Below are 24,130 nucleotides of genomic sequence, written 5' to 3'. Positions count from 1 at the left end.
CACACACACATCACATTCAAGTGTGCGCACACACATGCACGCACACACACAAATGCACACACACACACACCATCTCAATAGACTGTGTAGTAGGGTGATGAATGTGTGTGGTGCAAGACTCTAAAAATTATGTTTGAGGGATTCTCTTTCATGCAAGGAGCTATAGCCCAAACCAAGAACTTCTGAACATGGACCCCTAGGAGATGAGTTAGTGGTGGGGGGCTATGGTTAGATATGGGTCAGTGAACTGGAGGCAGGGATTTTTTATATCCAATTCTCATTGGTTCCAATAGTGTCCATTTATCATACCTTTGTAACATTCATATTAAAAATATAAGAGTTGTGGTGGTATACCTTTAATGTAGCATATTTACCATACATTTTGATGTCTATTTGATCCATACATTTTGAGGTTTATAATGTATTGTCTTTGTTGAGGCATCACTTTACTTTATGAAGACATTAGGCTTATCCTGTAACTACACTTTCAATACTTATTCCACTTTGTAGGCTGGGTACTCTGTTATAACATCTGTCAAGTGTTAACGTGTACAACGCAAACAGATGACCATCATATAAATGATATGGCCATATTCACTGCACATAACGACAAGAAAAGATTGAATGGGAGTGACGTAACTTGACGGAAGTAGCCTACCTCACCGAGAGGGAGTGAGTGGCTCGCCTATGTGGGAGTGAACGAGAGAAAGCAGTTGCAGACAACCCTTGGATAGGAAGCCCCTTCTGGAGCTGGCTGCATGACCAAGCGTCGCTGAAATCGTCGGCAGAGAAGCCACAAAGTAACCTGCGCTGTTCAATTCTTAGAAATCTTCTTCCTTGTGCGTATGTTTTTTTTTTGTGTTAGCTATTTCTCTGTGAAATAAGAGTAGTCTTTTAAGAGCAGCCTTGCAAAGTATTCCTCTTCCGTCTTTCTGGAACTGTAGTAAATGTCAAGAGTATTGAACCCCAGAACGGATAACTGTAACTTAATCAACAACTTCGTTTTTCCAGATAAATACACAATATCGATTGACGCAAGCGATTGAAACTCTCGGACGCTCATGTTGACGTGAGGGTCAGCTGAAAGGATATCCAAAACTTATTACTGTTCGGTCTTGTTCCAATGGATTCCTGAAAGGGGGCGTACCATAAGCAAGGAGAACCAGACATTGCGCGCCGATCATGCTACAACATGGACGCATTATACTGTAAAGTTGACTTGCTACTGGAACTCGAAATGCATGTGATAGAATAAGAATAGCATTATTTATTTGATCTGATTAGATATGTGTATGTGCATGTTTTAATCAATTTGTTCAAGAAAACAGTATTTCCACTTTATTTTATTTGAGGCTATATGCCATTCGGAAATACTGTTTGATTTCATGTATATTTCTTTTTTTCAGAGCTGGAACAAGTGTTGCTATGCAAGTAATGTGCTGTAGCAATATGTTAGAGATGCAATTTATCGTCTGATACCATATCTAATTTTAGGGGATATCTTGTAGGTCGTCTCAACCAACCATTGGAAATGTATTCTGCGTAAAAAGCTTGCTGGGTATTAGGCTATAGCACCATGATGGCAAACGATAATCCTTATAACAGTCGCTTTATTGTTGAAAAATACATACATCACAAACTGTTGAAGAAGGGATTTGTATGGGAATTTTATCCGGAAAACGATTCCCCAAATAATGGTTTTGGGGAGCCCTCTCCCCCTAACTCCCCCGAAGTTTTTGCACGGAGGTCCCAACCCTCCGCGGAAGGCGTGGACACTGACTCTCCGCTCCAAAACAGGATCCCGCAACCGGACCGACATGCCCGGCTCCATAGGGTGCTGCGCGAGGCGGGGGACGAGATTGAAATCATGTATCAGCGGGACTTTACAGAGATGTCGGGGCAGTTGCATTTTACGCCCAGTACAGCACAGAGAAGGTTTACTGCTGTTATAGAGGAGCTCTTCAGCGACGGTGTAAACTGGGGTCGGATTGTGGCTTTCTTTGAGTTTGGAGGGACAATGTGCGTGGAGAGCGTCAACCGGGAGATGACGTCCCAGGTAGACAACATTGCCCATTGGATGACAGAGTACCTGAACGGACCCCTGCAGAACTGGATCCAGGAGAATGGTGACTGGGTATGTCTGTTAATAAATCATTCCACATTTGCTCAGCCTCTATCCACCTATCACACCTTTGCATCAGTTGCAAATACAATCACTTCTCATCAGTGCCAAGTGCATAAATATACAGTTTATGAATCCCTTCAGGTCTGCTATTTTGATTGACCAAAAAAATTCTGTCTACTAACACATGTCCACCACCATCGTCTAACATTTGGGACTATATTTCAGCCAACCCTGTTATCATGACTAGGGCAGTAGCCTGACCCTACATGGACAATGATTGATTTGTTGTCTGTTTCCGGGGTCCTTATATCTCCTGGCCAATATTTCAGTCAATCTAGGGAAACCGTACCCTAACCCTATTCTGACTGAAGGTCAAGCAGACACATTCAGAAAGCCCACACTGAATTATCTTCACTGCATACCACTCTGTCATTAGTCCACCAGATGTTTGGAAACGCCTGACTTCCTTTCTCTCCCCCAACATCTGTGGTTTGAGTGGAACTGCTACACAGTATGATGTCTCTGAGGAGAAAATTGGCTTGTTTCCGCAATTCAAGTTTGAATGAATGAACACAGCGTTTCCCTATTTAGAATCCACATCAAATGGAGAGAAAAAGCCTTCCCTCTTTTAGCCTCTGCTCTTAGTTCATTAAATCCCATCCGTCTGCTTTACCGCATCGCACTAGCATTGAATAATTGAAGTCTGAAATTGGAACAGGCACACCATGCTTTCATACCCACCAATCCTGGTGTAATAGATGTCTATGTTGTAATAATAACAACCACACTCCTTATGTTGTTAATTCACTCCTCTGTCATTTATTTACACATTTGCAACATGAGCAAAGGAACTGGTCAAACAGTGAACATTGGTTACAGGGACTTACATTTTAATTTGGGGTGAAGTGAATTGAAATGTCATGATATTGATGGGGTAATTTTGCTGGCTCTTCATGTCCTCTATACTTGACCTGTCACCGTAGTTGGGGTGGAGTGCATGGTTTCCAAGACACAGGCAGATCTTTCCAGACAAGCAGATACTGTATGCATAGACTGCTGTATAAAGGGAGAGTGGAGGTGGTAGCTGTCTGGACTGAGCATCAACTGGAGCAGAATAAATGGCAGAGGCCAAAGGCTTCCCCCACCAACTCCAGGACGGCTAGGGAAATCACATTCTCATTGTATAGTTATGTGGTGTTGTCCCCAGAAACAAGAAGAACTGTGTGGATGTGTGCATGTTTGTGTGTCTTTATAATATATTATTGCATAGCTGTAGTAATTTCTACTCGTTCCATCAGAAAACTATTAGGAAGCAGTCAGCACTGAGGTACTTTTCAAATTAAATCAAAGTTTATTGGTCGCGTATACTGATTTGCAGATGTTATCGCAGGTACAGTGAAATGATAGGAACACAATCTTCAATAGTGCAGTAATACCTAGCAATATTTTTGTATTTTTAAAAACACAAATAATCCAGAAAAATTAAGAAATATCAGGAGTGTTACGCGTGCTCCCTCTCCGGCCTCTAGGTCACCAGGCTGCTTGTTATGGTGCACACCTGTCACCATCGTTACGCGCACCTGCACGTCATCAGACTCACCTGGCCTCCATCACTTCCCTGATTACCTTCCCTATATAATTTATGTCACTCCCTTTGGTTCCTTCCCAAGGCGTCATTGTTTCTTGTCTGTGTGCTGTGTTTCTTGTTTTGTATTATGTACCGTTTATTTTATTAAAACACTCACTCCCTGAACTTGCTTCCCAATTCTCAGTGCACATCGTTACAGAATGATGCCTCATCTAAGGGAAGCATCAGGGAGTGTTTTTTTTGTATCGGTGAGAATGACGTCGGGTCCAGGAGCCGCTATAGGCTCTCATGCCTCAGACAGATCGCCAGGCTCCCCTGCCCTCCGCCGGATTGCCAGGCTCCCCTGCTACAGCTGGCTCGTTGGGCTTTCATGCCTTCACCGGCTCGTCAGGTTCTCATGCCTCAGCCAGATCTCCAGGCTCCCCTGCCTCAGCCGGTCTGTCAGGTTCCCACGCATCAGCAGGGGTGACCGGTCTGCTCCTGATCCACGGGATTGTCCCTCTGGTTGACGTCCTGCAGTGGAGCCGAACGCGCCGGGTAGGGAGTACTGTCACGTATGCTCTCTCCGGTGCTCTAGGTCGCCCTGCTCCCACGTTTCAGCCGGACTGACAGGTTTCCCGCGCCTCAGCAGAGGTGACCGGTCCGCTCCTGATCCCCGGGATCTTACTTTTGTTCGGTGTCCTGCGGCTGGAGCCATGCGTCATGGAGGGGGTACTGTCACATATGCTCCCTCTTCGGCCTCTAGGTCACCAGGCTGCTCATTATGCCGCACACCTGCGCGCCATCAGACTCACCTGGACTCCATCACTACCCTGATTACCCTCCCTTTATATGTCACTCCCTTTGGTTGCTTCCCCAGGCGTCATTGTTTCTGTTTCTTGTCTGTGTGCTGTTAGTGTTCCTTGTTTTGTATTATGTTCTGTTTATTAAAACACTCACTCCCTGAACTTGCTTCCCAACTCTCAGCGCACATCGTTACAACAAGAAATGTCAGAGACCGGAATATATACTGTACAGTTGAAGTTGGAAGTTTACATACACTTAGGTTGGAGTCATTAAAACTAGATTTTCAACCACTCCACAAATTTCTTGTTAACAAACTATAGTTTTTACAAGTCGGTTAGGACATCTACTTTGTGCACGACACAAGTAATTTTTCCAACAATTGGTTACATACAGTGAATTATAAGTCATAATCTGTATTTATTTTTTTTTTTTTTACCTTTTATTTAACCAGGCAAGTCAGTTAAGAACATATTCTTATTTTCAATGACGGCCTGGGAACAGTGGGTTAACTGCCTGTTCAGGGGCAGAACGACAGCTTTGTACCTTGTCAGCTCGGGGGTTTGAACTCGCAACCTTCTGGTTACTAGTCCAACGCTCTAACCACTAGGCTACGCTGCCGCCCCGTATCACAATTTCAGTGGGTCAGAAGTTTACATACACTAAGTTGACTGTGCCTATAAACAGCTTGTAAAATTTAAGAAAATTATGTCATGGCTTTAGAAGCTTCTGGTAGGCTAATTGACATAAACTGAGTCAATTGGAGGTGTACCCGTGGATGTATTTCAAGGCCTACCTTCAAACTCAGTGCCTCTTTGCTTGACATCATGGGGAAATCAAAAGAAATCAGCAGACCTCAGGGGGAACAAGGTGTAGACCTCCACAAGACTAGTTCATCCTTGTGAACAATTTCCAAATGCCTGAAGGTGCCACGTTCATCTGTACAAACAATAGTACGCAAGTATAAACACAATGGGACCAATGCAGCTGTCATACTGCTCAGGAAGGAGAGACGTTCTGTCATCTAGAGATGAATGTACTTTGGTGCAAAAAGTGCAAATATTTCCCAGAACAACAGCAAAGGACCTTGTGGAGATGCTGGAGGAAACCGGTACAAAAGTATCTATATCCACAGTAAAACAAGTCCTATATCGACATAACCTGAAAGGCCGCTCAGCAAGGAAGAAGCCACTGCTCCAAAACCGCCATAAAAAAGCCAGTCTATGGTTTACAACTACACATGGGGACAAAGATTGTAATTTTTGGAGAAATATCCTCTAGTCTGATGAAACAAAAATAGAACTGTTTGGCCATAATTGTCAATTTGTGTGTGTAGGTGGCTGGAAAGTCGGAGGGGCAGGTTTCAGGTCGAGAGCCAGACCCAGAGCCCCGGTGCCTCACTGCGGTGACGATCTGCGGCAACTTTCTGGTGCAGTACGGCGCTCTAAAGGTGGACATGGGCGGCGTCCCATGTTTCCTCTGCGCGCCGGAACCAGTCGTCCACCACAGGAGCCTCTGTCTGATACCCCAATACACACTGAAATAGAGAAAGGTTAGTGGAGGAGTGGCGGAGCGAGTTCTGGGCCACCTCTGCCCAGGGCACGAACGCCGCCCACTCCCCCAGCCGGTCCTGGCAATAAGACCTCAGAAACCTACCCACTTCCTGGTTAATGACCATAATAATGATCCACAACGACCAAGATTGTGGTGTTACCCTATGAAGGTGGAAGATCGGTTATAAAATCCACCGACAAGTGTGACAACAACCGTTGTGGAACGGGTAAGGGTTGTAACTTACCTCTGGGCAGGTGTCTAGGAGCCTTGCACTGGGCGCACACTGAGCAGGAGGAAACATAAACCCTCACATCCTTAAATAAAGTGGGCCACCAGTACCTCCCACTAAGACAGCGCACCGTCAGACCGATCCCAGGATGACCAGAGGAGGGTGACGTGTGTGCCCAATCGATCAGCCGATCGCGGACTGCAGATGGAAAGTACAGACGCCCAGCTGGACACTGAGGGGGAACGGGCTCTGCATGTGACGCCCGCTCAATGTCCGCGTCCAGCTGCCACACTACCGGCGACACCAAACACGAGGCTGGGAGTATGGGAGTGGGATCCATGGACCGCTCCTCTGTCATACAGCTTGGACAGTGTGTCTACCTTAACTTTCTGGGAGCCTGGTCTGTAGGAGAGGGTAAACACTAAACGGGTGATAAACATGGCTCACCTTGCCTGGCGAGGATTCATTCTCCTCGCCGCCCGGATGTACTCCAGATTGCGGGGGTCAGTCCAGATGAGAAAGTGGCGTTCAGCTCCCTCAAGCCAATGTCTCCACACCTTTAAAGCCTTAACGACAGCCAACAGCTCACGGTCCCTCACATCATAGATTTGCTCTGCCGGGCTGAGTGTCTTAGAGAAGAAGGCACATGGGCGGAGTTTTGGTGGCGTACCCGAGCCCTGAGAGAGCGCAGCTCCTATCCCAGCCTCGGAAGCGTCCACCTCCACTATGAACGCCAAAGAGGGATCCGGATGGGCCAACACAGGAGCCAAGGTAAACAGAGCCTTCAGGTGCCTAAAAGCCCCGTCCGCCTCAGCTGACCACTGCAAGCACACCGGGCCCCCCTTCAGCAGTGAGGTAATGGGAGCAGCTACCTGACCAAAACCCCGGATAAACCCTAAGAATCGCTGCACCTCCTTCACCGTGGTGGGAGTCGGCCAATTACGCACGACTGCAATGTGGTCACTCTCCATCTCCACTCTTGACGTGGAAATGCGATGCCCTAGGAAGGAGACGGACTGTTGGAATAACAGGCATTTCTCAGCCTTGACGTACAGGTCATGCTCCAACAGGCGCACCAGGGACACATGCTCGGCACGTGTAGCGGAGTATATCAGAATGTCATCAATATACACCACTACACCCTGCCCGTGCAGGTCCTTGAAAATCTCGTCTACAACGGATTGGAAGACTGATGGAGCATTCATCAACCCGTACGGCATGACAAGGTACTCATAATGCCCCGAGGTGGTACTAAATACCATCTTCCACTCGTCTCCCTCTCGGTACGCACTCCGGAGATCCAGTTTAGTGAAGAAGCGCAACCCGTGCATTGACTCAATCGCCATGGCGATAAGAGGTATCGTGTAACTGTACCTCACCGTGATTTGGTTTAGACCTCGATAATCAATGCACGAGTGCAGACCTCCATCCTTCTTATTCTTCTTCAAAAAAAAGAAAGTTGAGGAGACAGGTGAAGTGGAGGACCGAATGTACCCCTGACGCAGGGAGTCGGAGACATATGTCTCCATAGCCACCGTCTCCGCTTGCGTCAGGGGATACACGTGACTCCTGGGAAGTGCAGTGTCTACCAGGAGATCAATCGCACAGGCACCCGTTGATGGGGTGGTAATTGAGTCGCCTTTGTTTTTACAGAAGGCGAGAGCCAAATCGGCATATTCCTGGGGGAATGCGAACGGTGGAGACCTGGTCTGGACTTTCCACCGTAGTAGCACCAATGGAAACCCCTAACACCTACCTGAGCACTCTTGTAAACACCCTGTGAGAGCCCTCTGTGGCCAAGAAACAGTGGGGTTATGATAAGCTAACCAGGGTAGGCCTAGCACCATGAGGTAGGCCTAGCACTGCGAGAGGCCAGCAGGTTGTCCAGCCGGATGATCAGGTCCACCAGCTGGTCGAAGGTCCACCTCCATATCCGGTGTACTTTCTCCTGCTGACTTCATATTTAGGGTCAGAGATTATGTCATGTCGTGTGTGTAGGTGGCAGGGAAGTCAGGCGCAGGAGAATCAAACTTGGTATAATGGAGTAGTTTAATAACGTAAAACACACTCCAAAAACAAAGTACATAATCAAATAAAATGTGGGTACAAGAACCCGTCGCACACCAATCCATAAATCACGAGCATAACAAGAAACAATCTCTGACAAGGACATGAGGGAAAACAGAGGGTTAAATGCACAACAATTCATGAATGGCATTGGAACCAGGTGTGTAGGAAGACAACACCAAACCAATGGAAAATGAACCGCCGAGCACCGCCCAAACAAGGAGAGGCATCGACTTTGGTAGAAGTCGTAACAATAATGACCATCGTTATGTTTGAAGGAAAACGGGAGAGGCTTGCAAGCCGACGAACACCATCCCAACCGTGAAGCATGGGGGTGGCAGCACCATGTTGTGGGGGTGCTTTGCTGCATGAGGGCCTGGTGCACTTCACAAAATAGATGGCATCATGAGGTAGGAAAATTATGTGGATATATTGATGCAACATCTCAAGACATCAGTTAGGAAGTTAAAGCTTGGTCGCCAAATGGGTCTTCCAAATGGACAATGACCCCAAGCAAACTTCCAAAGTTGTGGCAAAATGGCTTTAGGACAACAAAGTCAAGGTATTGAAGTGACCATCACAAAGCCCTGACCTCAATCCTAAAGAAAATTTGTGGGGAGACCTGAAAAAGCGTGTGCGAGCAAGGAGGCCTACAAACCTGACTCAGTTACACCACCTCTGTCAGGAGGAATGGGCCAAAATTCACCAAACTTATTGTGGGAAGCTTGTGGAAGGCTACCCGAAACGTTCGACCCAAGTTAAACAATTTAAAGGCAATGCTACCAAATACTAATTGAGTGTATGTAAACTTCTGCGACACTGGTAATGTGATGAAAGAAATAAAAGCTGAAATAAATCATTCTCTCTACTATTATTCTGACATTTCACATTCTAAAAATAAAGTGGTGATCCTAACTGACCTAAGACAGAATTCTTACTGAAAACCAGACATCTACATTCAATAAGAGTCGAAGGACAGAGGGATACACTAGCTAGAACCTTCTCATCATGGATCTGGTAGGACAAAAAAGCATGACGGTGGCTGGCCGATTTGATTGTTTCCCCCCATGGTGTTCATGTACTGTATGATCAAATTAATTAATTTTGAGAAACATTGAGAAATAGTTTGACCGATTAATTTTTTTCATCTAATTGATTTCCCTTTTGATAATCAGCAAGCTAGCTAGTTAGCTCTCATGCCAATTTCAGGTCTTTCTAAAATAATATCTGACACTCTGAAATATGAAGTTAACTTTCTAGCGCATCATGCTTTGTGACATTATGTTAGCTAGCTATCTCCAGTTATATGTGTTTTCAGTTATTGCATCTGCATGCCTGTTATGTTCTCCCTGGTGCACTTGTTCGTTCGTGAGCTGGCTGCTCATTCTAAATTGTATAATCTAATCTGTTCAAAACAGTAGCAGCGTGTGCAGCAATAGCCATTCCGTTTTTGACATGCAAAAGTGAAATAGGTGTATTTATCCTGTTGTGCAAATGCACAAATCGTTTTATATATCATCTAAAAGAAATTACTTGTAGTTGGAAAACTTGGCATCCTATTTCCTACTCAAACCACCCTGCACCCCGGGTATTCAGCCAATCAGCGACCGCCACTGGCTGTACTTATTATCCTTTCTTTTGAATCCATGTGATTCATTAGTCCTCGGATAAAGCCTGCCGAATAATTGCACCGTCTGTGGAGAGGACATGGTTCAGCTGCGCTACCCTGTGCTTTTTCAGTACAACTGATATTCCAGATCCCCTGCTGGGACAACCCCAGTTTACCAGCATGTGATAAGACCCTTGTTTTGTATTAACCCTCTTTGATTTCTGTTTTCTTTTGAGTTTCTACAGAATTTCCTCTAGACGTGCTTTTGTATTTAGTCTACAGTCAACTGTTTGTGGTGACTTAACAACACCTGTGAAATGACACAGCAAGACATGATATCTAGTTGTTTATTCCCCCGAAAAGATTTTGACTTTGACTGCGGTCTTTGTTTTGGAAGTTTGATCGTCTGGGGGAATCCAGCCCAAACAAATCAGTGCTGATGATATGCGTTGTAAATAAGGTGGGGAAAAGGATAGGAATATTTAGAGGCAGGTAAAGGTCACTTGACATTGTGGTAACGGGACCACTCTTTGCCTCGTGGGTGTCTTGCAATCGAGTTTGGATATTTTCATGAACCCCTTTACTAAAAATAGCCCATAGCTACATTGCAGTTATCCTAATGACAGCTTAGGATAAAGACTTATGTATTGTACTAGTATAGGCTACAGCAGAGAACATCCCAATTATACTCTGATTCCCTATCTCTGTTATTGCAGAGTAGCCAGAGTATGCTCTGTGGGCCCATTATGGAACGCACTCTCTCTGTTTGTCCAGCTTCTTCTACGCTGGGAAGATTTTCCAGCAAATAACCATTTCTGCTTTGTCCGTCAGAAAATGGTTTCATCACAATCAAGGAGCTGCATATAGTAGTCTTCAATTAGTTGGATGAGTTTTGATGTTCTTTAGGTCTTGGATTCGAGCATTGTTCTTTGTTGATGTGAGGGGATAGAGAGCCGACTTTGCTCTTTCATGTCTAAATGTAAAAAATGAACAAAAGGCTCCTCAAATTTAAAGTCACTCACCCTCTAGTACTGTGTAGTTGGGAATGTGTCAAGGTAAGACATGAATGGCATGATGATTTGCACTTGCCTGACGACTCAAACTGAATTCTTCCGCTGCTCTATTGTCTGCTACATACTTCAGTCTGAGACTGCCATCTTGAAGTAATTTGTGATGGGTGTCGTACAAAACAAAGTCCTCAATGATTGGATCATCTCTAACCAATCACAGTATCAAAGCCAATGCCGAATTTTCAAAATGCTGCTATAACTGTGTGTGTTCAGGCCCTGGCCGAATCTCCTGCTATCTGTGACCAATCAGACAGTCTAGAATGGATTTCCATTCTCAAAATCGTTGGGGAGGTACTCAGCTCCAGACTCATTGCAGAGAAGAAACTTACATCAGTGGGCGTGGCGTAGCACTTGGCCTGAGCAAGGAGTTTGGGTAGCCAGGCAAGAGGTGCACTACACCATGCTGTAGTTCACAGAAGACAGTCCAATAGTTAAAATCACTAAACTGGAAATATCAGTATCACCAACCAGATAAAATAATTTACACATTTCTTTACAAAGTAAAAAACTAAAAAAAATACATTGGCAGGAAACTACTTGGCTATGCAAATGAGGACAGGTGAAGGGTGTTGATTTGCAAGTGGCAGATTGCAGTTTGCCTAACAAGTTTTATCTATCTCTTACCATGCTACAAATGATCAATGGTGGTTATCATAATCACTGTACATATTCCTAACTGCCTATAATGTGGACGAGGGAGAAATTACATGAATTTAATTGGAATAGCCCACTTGTTAATGTACTCCTCTGCTCTTACCTTTTGGCTCAGTTTGAGATGATTGCAGTTAGCCTATTGCTATTAAAATCATTGAAATAATTCCTTTGAGCAAAATCAAAACTAATGAGCGATAACAAACTATTAATTGCCTTAATAGAGCATAAATATCTCTGCAAACTTAATAGTAAATGTATTTTTTATGCTCAATCAGGGTGGGATGCTCGGTGTCATTAAGTTAACAACCTTTCCGCAGTTAGTTCGTGTAGACATTCAGGTGCTCAACCCACGCATCACATACCTGTGGCTCTTGCCATTTGTTTGTCTCGATGAAGGACACTAATTAGCTATGTTTAGCAACAGGTGGAGCTCAATTAAGCATGTTTGACCTTGTTGATATTTCTGGGGGTTTAATAGTAGAAAGGTGTTCAAAGGAAGAAAAAAGCGAAGGCGCTTCAATCAGTGGAAAGCTACTCTGTTATTAATTTCCCTGTGTATGTACTCCTTACCAAGCACTTACAAGTGGCATTATTTATGAAAGCCAACTGGACACAGAGTTGTATGTGAAAATCCCCAAAGATAAAGAAAAGAAAAACCAAGGGGGAGCTTTTCTCTTTCTGTTGTTTCCCCCGAAAAATGGCTTCAAACGAACCCACTGTATATCCTGCAGCTGCTGTACTTACCCTCACCACCTCAGGCTATGAGGGCAGAGGAGAGTGAGGAAAAGAACCAGGAAGAGTTTGAAAAGAGAAGCGAGCCAAGCTGATTGTAGAGATACAGCTTCCAATTGACTCATTCATCCCCCCTCTCCCCTGTAACTATTCCACAGGTTGTTGCTGTAAGTGTTCTCAGTCAACTTACCTTGAAAAGGAAAATCAAATAATAATACAATTGTATCCCCCTGTTGCAGGATAATTTCCTGGACATGTGAAACTCCTTGTGTATTTGAGGTTTAAAAAGGCTTCTAAAGTTTGTAATTTTTGACTTTGAAATTTCAGACTTGATTTTTCCCTTTCGAAAAATGTCCAGTTGTTGCAGGATAATAACCCAAACGTTACACTGTTGAATTCATGTGCATTTGACATTTACTGTACTTTCCACTGCATTTGTTGATAACAATATCTCAAAATATTCAGGGTACATTCAGTAACATAATAAGAATATTCATGGTAAATGTGGGGTAGGTGCAACATAAGACAAAGTAATGACAAAGGTTTGAGTGAGAGGACTAATTAGTGGTCTCAAGTGGCCAATACACCTCTCCAAAGTGTGCAAGGTTCCTAAGTAATTTCAATGCACTTTTATGACTCAAAGAATAGTCTTCAACTATAAGGTGCCTTTTTTGAGCTCTCCTAAATGGGCCGTTGAGGAACTAGAGCAAGTACACTTGTAGTTGTTTTGTTGGGACACAACCTTGCATCCCCGCCATCACACAATTACTGTTGCTGTTTATGCAATCCAAAAACGGCCCATTGCGCAACCTGGGTCAGGTGGGCATCATTTGAAAGTCTGTTCTATTGTCAAAATGACTAGCTAAGTTCTAAAATACAATCTTACAGTGTTAGGCTTTCATAAGACAATTCTGAGAAAAAATATCGTAATTTTGGTGGCATAGAAATGAGTCATGGATGCTTTCAGGTACATACTCCGCAGCAAATTTATCACAATAGACAAACATATGCTCATTCTGTTCAGAACCACTTTTTAGTTCTTTATATAAAATGAATGTGAAAAAAACCATAGCAGAATTTCAGAAAACTGCCGCAAAATCAAGCATTTTTGGCCACAGAAATCACAAACAAAAAATTGCAAAATCCTGGAGGGACCGACTAACCTAATTGACAGAGTGAAAAAAAGAAGCTTGTACAGAATATAAATATTAGCAAACATGCATCCTCTTTGCAACAAGGCACTAAAGTAATACTTCAAAAAATGTGGCAAAGCAATTTATTTTTGGTCCTGAATACAACGATTATATTTGGGGCAAAAACAGTACAACACATTACTGAGTACCCCTCCTGGGGAGTTTTTCAGAATAAAAACTAAAAACAATGGAGCTAAGCACAGGTAAAATCCTAGATAAAAGCCTGGTCCAGTCTGCTTCCATCAGACACTAGGAGTTGAATGTACTTTTCAGCAGGATAATAGCCTAAAACACAAGGCCAAATCTACACTGGAGTTTCTTGCCACGAAGACGGTGGATGTTCCTGAGTGGCCGAGTTACAGTTTTGACTTAAATCTGCTTGTAAATCTATGGCAAGACTTAAATGGTTGTCTGGCAATGATCAACAACCAATTTGACAGACCTTGAAGAATTTTTAAAATAATATTTTTTTAAATCTTCTTCACTTGTGTTGAGAGGTTCAGAGTTTCATACCATTTCAACGTGGAGCCATCGCATTAAATTATTAAGTATGAGAGTATTTTTGAAAAGATAGAAATTTGATTTTAGTTTTCTAATGAGATAATTGTTTTTCATATAAGCTATGCACAGTCAGTAGCCACGGCAAAGTAATAATAATAATAATAATATATGCCATTTAGCAGACGCTTTTATCCAAAGCGACTTACAGTCATTTGTGTCAGCATGACAGAACGCCCCCTTTGGCCAGAGTGCTTAAAAGGACTCGCTAAGAGTTAACATAAAAGATCAAGCAGAGGTACAGTGTGAGCCGGACGTTACGAATGGTTAGACTAGACTAGAAAGCGTGGAGCAGTGGCTCCACGTTGAAATGGTAAGAAACTCTGAACCTCTCAACACATGTGAAGAAGATTTAAAAAATTACACCAGAACATTCACAGTCTGCAGCTGTGGATGTAAAAGTGGTCCGATAACTTTGACTCGAGGGGGGAAGGATGACATCCCTTCTCGGACAACCGTTGGTGCATCTGAAGTATCTGTCTAACAAAGCTCTTACAACTAAGGACATTCTGACCTCTGGTGGACAACCAGAGCATTACACCCATCCAGCTCCTTCCTCAAAGAAGGATCGATTGGTTTCAACAGAAACGACAGAGAAAGACATCTACGCGTAAATATATACATTGTATTTCTTATCCAAATGAGCAGTGGGTCATTGACCCCTCCCTTTTATAACCAACCGGGTTTTCATTGTATTACATTTCTAATCAATAATCTATACTGTTTGTGTTTATGTATTCTGTGTTATTATTTAGTTAGTAAATAAATTTTCAGCCAATTTGTGTATTGCTCATTCATCAACAAGGTTAGTGTGTATGCGACGTTCAGAAGGAGATTGATATTAGGTAATGATTATTAAGTGACTGTTATCGATATAATATATATCTATATATCTTCCAAGAGATTAATTCAGGAGATGGAGATGGTAACTCGTGGGGCGGCAGGTAGCCTAGTGGACAGAGCGTTGGACTAGTAACCAAAAGGTTGCAAGATTGAATCCCCGAGCTGACAAGATAGAAATCTGTCCTTCTGCCCTCTGAACAAGGCAGTTAACCCACTGTTCCTAGGCCGTCATTGAAAATAAGAATTTCTTCTTAACTGATTTGCCTAGTTAAATAAAGGAAAAAAATTAAAACAACATATTCCGTGGTGCCCCAAATTTCTAATAAGTTAATTGTTATGTGATTCATTTACTCAAGTCGATAAATAACAGTCGTCAGATTAACGATAGTCACGTCACGACACTGGGTACTAATTAAGTATCTTACTGTGATTGTTTTCAATTGAAATGGTCAAAAAGAAACAAAAATAGCTTCTTAGCAAAGAGTAATTTCTCAAGCAAGAATTTTGCGAAGACTGGGTGGGGGCGGGAAAAAAGAAAATGTGCTGTTATTGGCATAGAAGTTTGGAATTATCTTTCTTATTGGTCTATTAAATATTTTACTGCATGATGTCACCATGGAAGGCCCAAACTTTATCCCGCCAAAACAGGCAGAAATCAGGCAGTATTTTTCAAACAGCTCTTACGCTAAAAGGGCATTATCATCATATTCACAATTTCACAGTATTAGTCCAACCTCATAGTATGGAAATGATATAAATCACAGTTTTTGACTGCACTTGGCAATTAGAATTGCAGGAAATGAACTTTAATACTAAAGCTGTCTCCACACACACACTTACTATTCACCACAAATGACTATTTATGTATATGCCAAGCAAACCTGGGTTCAAATTATATTTGAGCATTTTTTATTTATTTATTAGCCTGCCTGAGGTGGCAGATGGGTGGTGTTTACTTTTGTCCTGGTTCCTTTTCACCAGGCAAGCTGAAACAAATCCAGATAAAATAGCATATGAATCCAGATCCAGATCCAGTAAAGGACTGTATAGAATACAGCCGGTTGGGGTCGCCCCAGTCTCTGCTGCAGACTGGCTTGGGTGATCCTTTGTTGACCAAAGCAGATTTGTCTTTTGTGAGGACTGTGGACATCTGATCGTAAATTATTTCAATCCCATTTTAAAGTGACGGGCTACTCGTATATGTTTTGCAAGACTTTTGTCCATCTGCTTTGGCTCAAAGCTACCAGCTTCCAATATGCTACCCCTCAGTCAGTTATTATCAATTACTGTGAGTGAGAGAGAGTAAGAGGGATGATTGAGAGACATATACAACAACATAACTCAGAAGAATTGCCAACATAAAAAGCCATAGGCTTTGGAACGTAAAAGCTGTACAGTAGCATGCTATAAATTACTTCAGAGCTCAGGCTCTGCGCATCACAGCTCTGTATAAATTTTGACTGACAGATATTCTGAACTATGCGTGACAAGAAGTTGTCCCCATCCCTCCCGGTAAATGGGTAACTTTTGCACATTTTGTTGTCTGAGTGAAGGAAATACTGTAAATTAAGATGACTCAATGTATTTTGAAAGATGACACGTTGAGGATTATAATGAATACCGCTTTGATGTCATACAAGCAATTCAAACACCCGTGAGTCCAAATGTGCACTCCACGTAACCCTAACCCATAGGGTGCTCTTTAATGGAAGCCTCTACAACATAATCCAGGTAGAATCAGGAATTCCCCAGGGCAGCAGTCTAGGCCCTTACTTTTTTCAATCTTTACTAATGACATGCCACTGGCCTTGAGTAAAGCCAGTGTGTCTATGTTTGCTAATGACTCTATACATGTCAGCTACTACAGTGAGTGATATCACTGCAACACTTAACAAAGAGCTGGAGTTAGTTTCAGAATGTGTGGCAAGGAATAAGTTAGTGCTAAATATTTAAAAAACTTAAAGCATTTTATTTGGGACCAATCATTCACTAAACCCTAAACCTCAACTAAAACTTGTTATAAATAATGTGAAAATTGAGCAAGTTGAGGTGACTTAACTGCTTGGACTAACTCTGAATTGTAAACTATGGGCAAAACATGTTGATACAACAGTAAAATGGGGAGAAGTCGGTCCCCCTTTTTAACAACACTATCAAGGCAGGTCGTACAGGCTATAGTTTTGCTGGACTACTGTTCAGTCGTGTGGTCAGGTGCCACAAAGAGAGACCTCTGAAAATTAAAATCAGATTCAGGTATCATTAATAATAAGCATGTAAATCTCTCAATGCTCAAAGTGGAGGAGAGAGTGACTTCATCGCTACTTTTTTGTAAGAAGTGTTGAAATACTGAATGCACCGAGGTGTCTGTTTAAACTACTAGCACACAGCTCGGACACACATGCATACCCCACAATACATGCCACCAAAGGTCTCTTCACAATCCCCAAGTCAAGAACAGACTATGGGAGGCGCACAGTACTACATAGAGCCATGACTACATGGACCTCTCTACCACATCAGCTAACTGATACAAGCAGTAGAATCAGATTTAAAAAATGGATACAAATACACCTTATGGAACAGTGGGGAATGTGAAGACACTCATACTGTACACATGATAAAACATGCACTCTACACACACGTACACATGGATGTTATATTGTAAATATGTGATAGTGAGTGGTAGCCTGAGTGAACGCACTAAATGTATCGAGTAAAGTGTTATTTTAAATATTATGTAACTGCCTTAATTTAGCTGGACCTCAGAGTATGGAGATCCTTAATAAATAGATTGTGATTTATAGTGGACCGATTTTGGATTGCGTAAACAACAACAGTAATTGTGTGATGGCGGGAAAACAGGGTTGTGTTCCTAACAAAAGAACTACAAGTGTGCTTGCTCTAGTTCCTCAACGGCACAGCTAGGAGAGCTCAAAAAGTGCCTCATGGTTGAAGACTCTTCTTTGTGTTATAAAAGTGCATTGAAATGACTTAGGAACTGTGCACACTTTGGAGAGATACGTGGCCCCTTGGAGACACCAGTTAGTCCTCTCTCATATTTTTTTGCCTTATGTTGCACCAACCCTACATTTCCAGGAATAGTCCTATCATGTTACTGAATGTATCCAGATTAATTTTCAGATTTTGTTGTTAACAAATGCAGCAAAAAGTACAGTAAATGTGAAATGCACATAAAATCAACAATGTAATGTTTGGATTCATAGTTGTCAGGTGAACTGAATCTTCCCATTATCTCTAAACTGTTTCCTTTCAATTGCTACCATGATTATACATATGCTTTTCATATTTGTTCTGTAATAAACATTTCAATTTAGCTCTTCCTCTCTATATAGGCCATATATGGTTAAAAACTGTTTATGAAAGTATCCCCCCCCCGAACCCTACACATCTCCAGACTCATTCGATTAATGACACACCATCATCCGCCTCCGGAGGGACGTTGCTCATGCCATTAGGTGACCAAAAATGACGTCCATGGGCTTTGTTCCGGTATGGGACATCAACATCAAACCCTTTTCCCAACAATGTCTAGTGTTTGGAATGTAGCCTGAAGATAATGATCTTTACGTGAAGATGTCAGTTTAGTTTCGTACGGTGTTATGTATTTCGGCAGCGCTAAGGTATCCAATGACTGTCCTGATCTTGCACGGAGATGGGGACAAAGCACCCTGTCAAGTCTTAAAAAGGGGAGGCTTTTTCCCCACTCCTTTAGCTGTGGAGTCATCTGTCTCCCGCACAAAGGGAAATCCGATTTTGTTTGACAAAAAAACCCTGCCGGTACCATGCAAGCCACCCCCCTCCCCTTCAAAACACGGCTGATTCAACCACCCACACAAAAGTTGTCAGCCCTGACGGTTGGCACATAGGAACACTTAACTGTAAATCCATGTCTCCCGCTCAAAGCGGGTACAGACACATACTGTACACATAAACAGACAAGTACAAAGACACAACAGACTGCTATTTGCACAAAAGGACATACTGTACACCCATGAAAATGATTCAGACTTGCATAAGAACATAATACTGAATATATACACACATAATACATACACACACAGGGTGCACATGCTGAAAACAGAAATGGGCAAAAGACACATGTTCAGATCAATATAAAGGCTATGTATTTGGTGTGCTGGTTGCACCACACGGGTCTTACGTGTGGGAGGGTGTGTGGGCAGGTTTGGTGGGCTTGCTAATGGAATTAGTCTGGGAGCAGGGTACGGATTGCTTTGTTCCCTTAGATGTGTTGCTTGTAAACAGTCTGTTCTGCCATTGCCTCAGTCTCAATTCTGTGATTTGTTAATTTCCTCAATATACACCGATATAAAAGTCTCTTGCATGTAAATACTGGTTATCCACCATGTTTGTTTGTGTGTTGTGCTTGTCTTCATGTTTTGCTACATTGCTGTGCTTCCAATGTCTCTTTGTTTCTCTCTTGTGTACAAGCACTAGTTTGTTTTATTGTCCATTTCCATCCTGTATTTGGGTCTATTAAAACACAATTATGTGCGCTAGTTGTTGAAAATTGTATGATGCAAATACTGTATATGAACATTTCTCTCTGCACTGATCTGGAATCAGGAAGGAATGACGAACTGTCCTTAAGGACTCGATTTAATCCCTATTGCTGAAGATCTGCGCGATTGAAATGAAAATGTAATTTCCGATTGAGCCGACATACAGTATGCAGTGTTTACCGGGAATGCATTCTCCGCGAACACCTTTTAATGCGTTGCGCTAAATAACCCGTGTTTTCATTAACATGCCATTACAAAACCAATTTGTCTCAGTGGAGGTTTGTCAAAAGTGTGGCACAGCACACACACGTCCATTCCAAGTTGTTTCTTTCCCTTGGCTCGCGTTGTCTGGAGAAAACAGATTCTGGTTCCCCTTAAAGCAGTGAAGAGGGGCTGAAGCCAAGTGGTCCCCCTCTCCGGCACCTCCAGGACGGGTTCTGGCTCTGCCGCCGACCATCTGCTGCACTGTTTGCACCCGTCATTGCAGGGCCTGTAATCCCGGAAAAAGCGCACACACAAAAAAATGTATTTCCTACCAACGGTCCAACTGGAGCTCAGTACGTAAAAGCATGAATCCCCCTCTTTCATATGTCCACAGTAAGATTCTCTCTCAGGACTAGAGATAGCCAGCAGACAGCAGATAGCCAGTATTTTGTGTGTGCTTTACACTGTTGTGCCCTCTATTGAACAAAATTAAGAGGTTGGTAATCCTAAAAAACAGTGTTCCACCCAGGAGCCGTTGCTCCCTGCCACTGTTGAATGCTAATAAGCCATTGTTAAAAAGATTCAGCAAAGTTTAGGCAGCACTGATGTCAGATATGACAGAATCAAAGTTTGGATAAGTCAACCCGTAACTATGTATTTTAGGTTCCCTCCAATGTGCAATGAATTATTAATCATGCTGGGGAAGGAGGCAATCTTCTTATGTTAACATTAAACATACTGACCCTTTGAAAAATGAAGTCGCTCATTAGCTAGCGACTTCAAGTCTCTCTTGACTGGGTAATGCCTCGGGTCATCCAATAGACCTGAGATATTACTCAGTGCTTCAGTGGTGCTTTGAGTTGGGGCCATTTAAAGCTCACATTTAGGTTGTGTCCCAAATTTGAATACCTCTCCTATTAGAATACTTTTTATTAGAAATGTCTCAAAAATCAACACTTGTGTTTTGGAGACTCAACTCATCCATGTTCCACTGAACTGCTCATAGGCACATGGCTGCATACATGATTATTCTATTAGCTGCATGTTATCAGTCATTTAATCAAATGATTGTAGGTTTCCATAGAAGCTGGTGGATATGCAAGATCATTGGCAGGCTTCGGTCTTCTAAATAAATAATGCATCACTCTGTCTGTCTGTCTGTCTGTCTGTCTGTCTGTCTGTCTGTCTGTCTGTCTGTCTGTCTGTCTGTCTGTCTGTCTGTCTGTCTGTCTGTCTGTCTGTCTGTCTGTCTGTCTGTCTGTCTGTCTGTCTGTCTGTCTGTCTGTCTGTCTGTCTGTCTGTCTGTCTGTCTGTCTGTCTGCCTGCCTGCCTGTCTGTCTGTCCTGCCTGCCTGCCTGCCTGCCTGCCTGCCTGCCTGCCTGCCTGCCTGCCTGCCTGCCTGCCTGCCTGCCTGCCTGCCTGCCTGCCTGCCTGCCTGCCTTCCTTCCTTCCTTCCCGCCACCCGTTCCTGGAGCCAATTTCCTGTGTAAATGAATCATTAATGGTGATGTTAATATCCAACCCCTAAATGTGCCGCGCTCACAACAAGAGGGCCATGTCCTCTTCTCTGCCGCCCAGTCATGTTCTTGTATGTGGACACAGCTGGAAGCGAGGACGTGTTCACACCTCACAGATGCGTATCGTGTCGTCACAAGACGTCATGGGGAGGGTTGACAGCAAGCTAAACATAGCAACCCCTGCAGTGCAGTGTACACATCATGCGCAACACATTTACTGTAGAAATGTATTAACATGCAATGTACAGAATGCTTCCTGCTTTCCTCACATTGTCCTCCATTACTGGCTGTAAATATAGGCTATATGAGAAAGCATCTAGCAATGTTCCGTTGATGTGCTAGTGTTCTTGCACTTAAGGAGCTGGGTTGAACACTTTGACTCTAAGAAATAAATTGTATCATCCATAGGAATCACAAGTGAAAAATACACTACTGTTGCGAATCCTGGCTTGAGACTTCCAATTGTTTTTCAAACAACCAAGCTCTATCACATGTGTCGAACTCATGGCCCACGAGCACATTCAACACTTCCTGCGGGTGTTTGAGTAAAAGAATATTGACATGTATAGAAATGATAATAACCCTACATTTTACAACCCAACATTTATAGTCTCTTCACTCTGTCCAACATTCATCGAAACAAAAGCTAGACAGTCGTGGAACATCAAAAATTCCAAAAGCGTTGATAGAGAACTATTTTTTGCAAATGTTGATATCGAGGAAATATTATTCATTTGAAATATTACCCTCTGAATTTGGCCCGCGGGGAAAATGAATTTGAGGCCACTTCTCTATCAGAAGTGATTGTCCACTCATAAGACTGAGGACATGCAGTACCAATTCCAACCCCACCCTACCCTCAATCTTCATTGTGTCTGGGGATTGTGGGGGGATTTCCTGGATCATACAGAAGCCATGGTCAGTGCAGCTGGATTAGTGAAAGGCACGCCAGGGTCGTCAGTTGTCCCCATGCCTCATTCACAAACCACCATGGTTATTATCCCAACAATTCATAAACTGTGTCGTAATTGGGTCGAGCCGTGGCCACAAGCAGACTGAAACAGGAAGTCTTTGTGTGGGGCGCCATGATGTCTTCCTCCTATAGCCTCAGGGTTACCCCTGCCTTGGCAACACATTTCAACCGTCCATGCCACAGCTGAGGCTTCTGGAAGGGCAACAGCTACATATTAGGCCTTTTCAAAATATATATAACTAACTTAAGTTCAAGTGTTCACCCCCTGCTCATGCCTATTTTTTACAACATCACATAATCAGCAAGAGACTGCAAAAAGATGCTGGTATGATCCAATTCTAATTCAAATCGAGATTCGTTATGGCTACTAAAAAATACCATTCTCATTCACTAACTCTGCCAAATAAGTGTCCATTTCCAATGATGCTTCTTTTGCAAGGGGGATGTCATTGACAGTCGCGGTATTGTAGTCTGTATTCAGTCAGACAAGGGCTTTCTTCAGAGAGAGGAGGAAGGCAGGACCCACCTCCTATCCCAGGACCGTAGTGATACGGTTACATATCGGGATATTATTTTTGACAATATTGCAATATTATTTTTGCGCTAGTCGGCTGTACCTACACCAAAATTCGAGTATTTCTTTTACATAGTGAGCCAATATTTTTTTCAGCACTTTTATTTCCCTGACTGATCAAAACTCGTTTCATCATGCACTCTCTTGTCTCTGCAGCAGACATATGGTGAGCAATATGTTTGGAACATAATCGCAATAAAAAATCATCACAGTATCGAATCGCAATACCTATAGAATCGTGAAAACCTCAATGTATATCGTTTTGGCACCTAAGTATCGTGATCACATAGTATTTTGAGGTCCCTGGCAATTCCCAGCCCAACAGGACCGCATCATGATTGATAAGCATCTAAACTTTTAAGTTGTCAAAAAGTTCAGGTGGTGCTGAAGCTGGCAATGGTGGTGGCAGCAGATTGGAGTCCTCTCATAGGCTAAATCGGGCTCCTCCCACGGCTCAGCGTTCACCTTTGATGAGAGCTGATGGGGTTTGAAGATCCCGGGAGAGGTGGAGAGGGGGATGGCGAGGAGGGGGTATACCTGAGTGATGAAGGGAGATGAAAGTGAGGGAACTGTCACATTCCAATGTAGTCGAGTGAAGAAACTTTCTCACAGATTTGCATGCGCACACACACACACACAAACACACACACACACACACACACACACACACACACACACACACACACACACACACACACACACACACACACACACACACACACACACACACACACACACACACACACACACACACACACACACACACACACACACACACACACAAACATATACACACACACATGAACCCAAATACACATCTAGGTGCTAGTGTTTATAACAACATTCATGTACAATATATTGTATGTACTCACACATACAAACACACATTTGTACTTTGTTGCAAAGAGAATGCCTCATAACCATCCTTGTGTTTGTTTGGCAGACAACACTCTTGGGAAGGTTGCGAAATGAATTCCTCCTACAAGCTGCTTTGTGGGTGTTCTGCTCAGCTTAGCTTCAGAAACAGAATCTGTCCATGGATAAACTTCACCATCCCTGATGTTATTAGGCTTGTAGTGAGCTGTCTCTACTCCAGTGAGCTGTCTCTACCCCAGTGAGCTGTCTCTACCCCAGTGAGCTGTCTACCCCAGTGAGCTGTCTCTACCGCAGTGAGCTGTCTCTACTCCAGTGAGCTGTCTCTACTCCAGTGAGCTGTCTCTATTCCAGTGAGCTGTCTCTACCCCAGTGAGCTGTCTCTACTCCAGTGAGCTGTCTCTAATCCAGTGAGCTGTCTCTAATCCAGTGAGCTGTCTCTA

General features: G+C 43.1%; 1 protein-coding gene across 1 annotated transcript in view; it reads left to right on the top strand.

Moving 5' to 3' along the window:
• Positions 1 to 705: 705 nt before the first annotated feature.
• LOC124039599 (apoptosis regulator Bcl-2-like) overlaps positions 706 to 24,130 on the top strand; it is a 66,786-nt gene continuing 43,361 nt past the window's right edge. Inside the window, exons 1-2 of the mRNA XM_046355748.1 lie at positions 706 to 839; positions 1,012 to 2,134. Of these exons, the coding sequence (XP_046211704.1) occupies positions 1,577 to 2,134 (558 nt within the window). The 5' untranslated portion in view covers positions 706 to 839; positions 1,012 to 1,576. The remainder of the gene's footprint in view (positions 840 to 1,011; positions 2,135 to 24,130) is intronic.

The sequence above is a fragment of the Oncorhynchus gorbuscha genome, linkage group LG07 (assembly GCF_021184085.1).
Source record: "Oncorhynchus gorbuscha isolate QuinsamMale2020 ecotype Even-year linkage group LG07, OgorEven_v1.0, whole genome shotgun sequence".
NCBI lineage: Eukaryota > Metazoa > Chordata > Actinopteri > Salmoniformes > Salmonidae > Oncorhynchus > Oncorhynchus gorbuscha.
The sequence above is the reverse complement of the archived record's forward strand: the minus strand, read 5'-3'. Positions and strand labels throughout refer to the sequence as shown.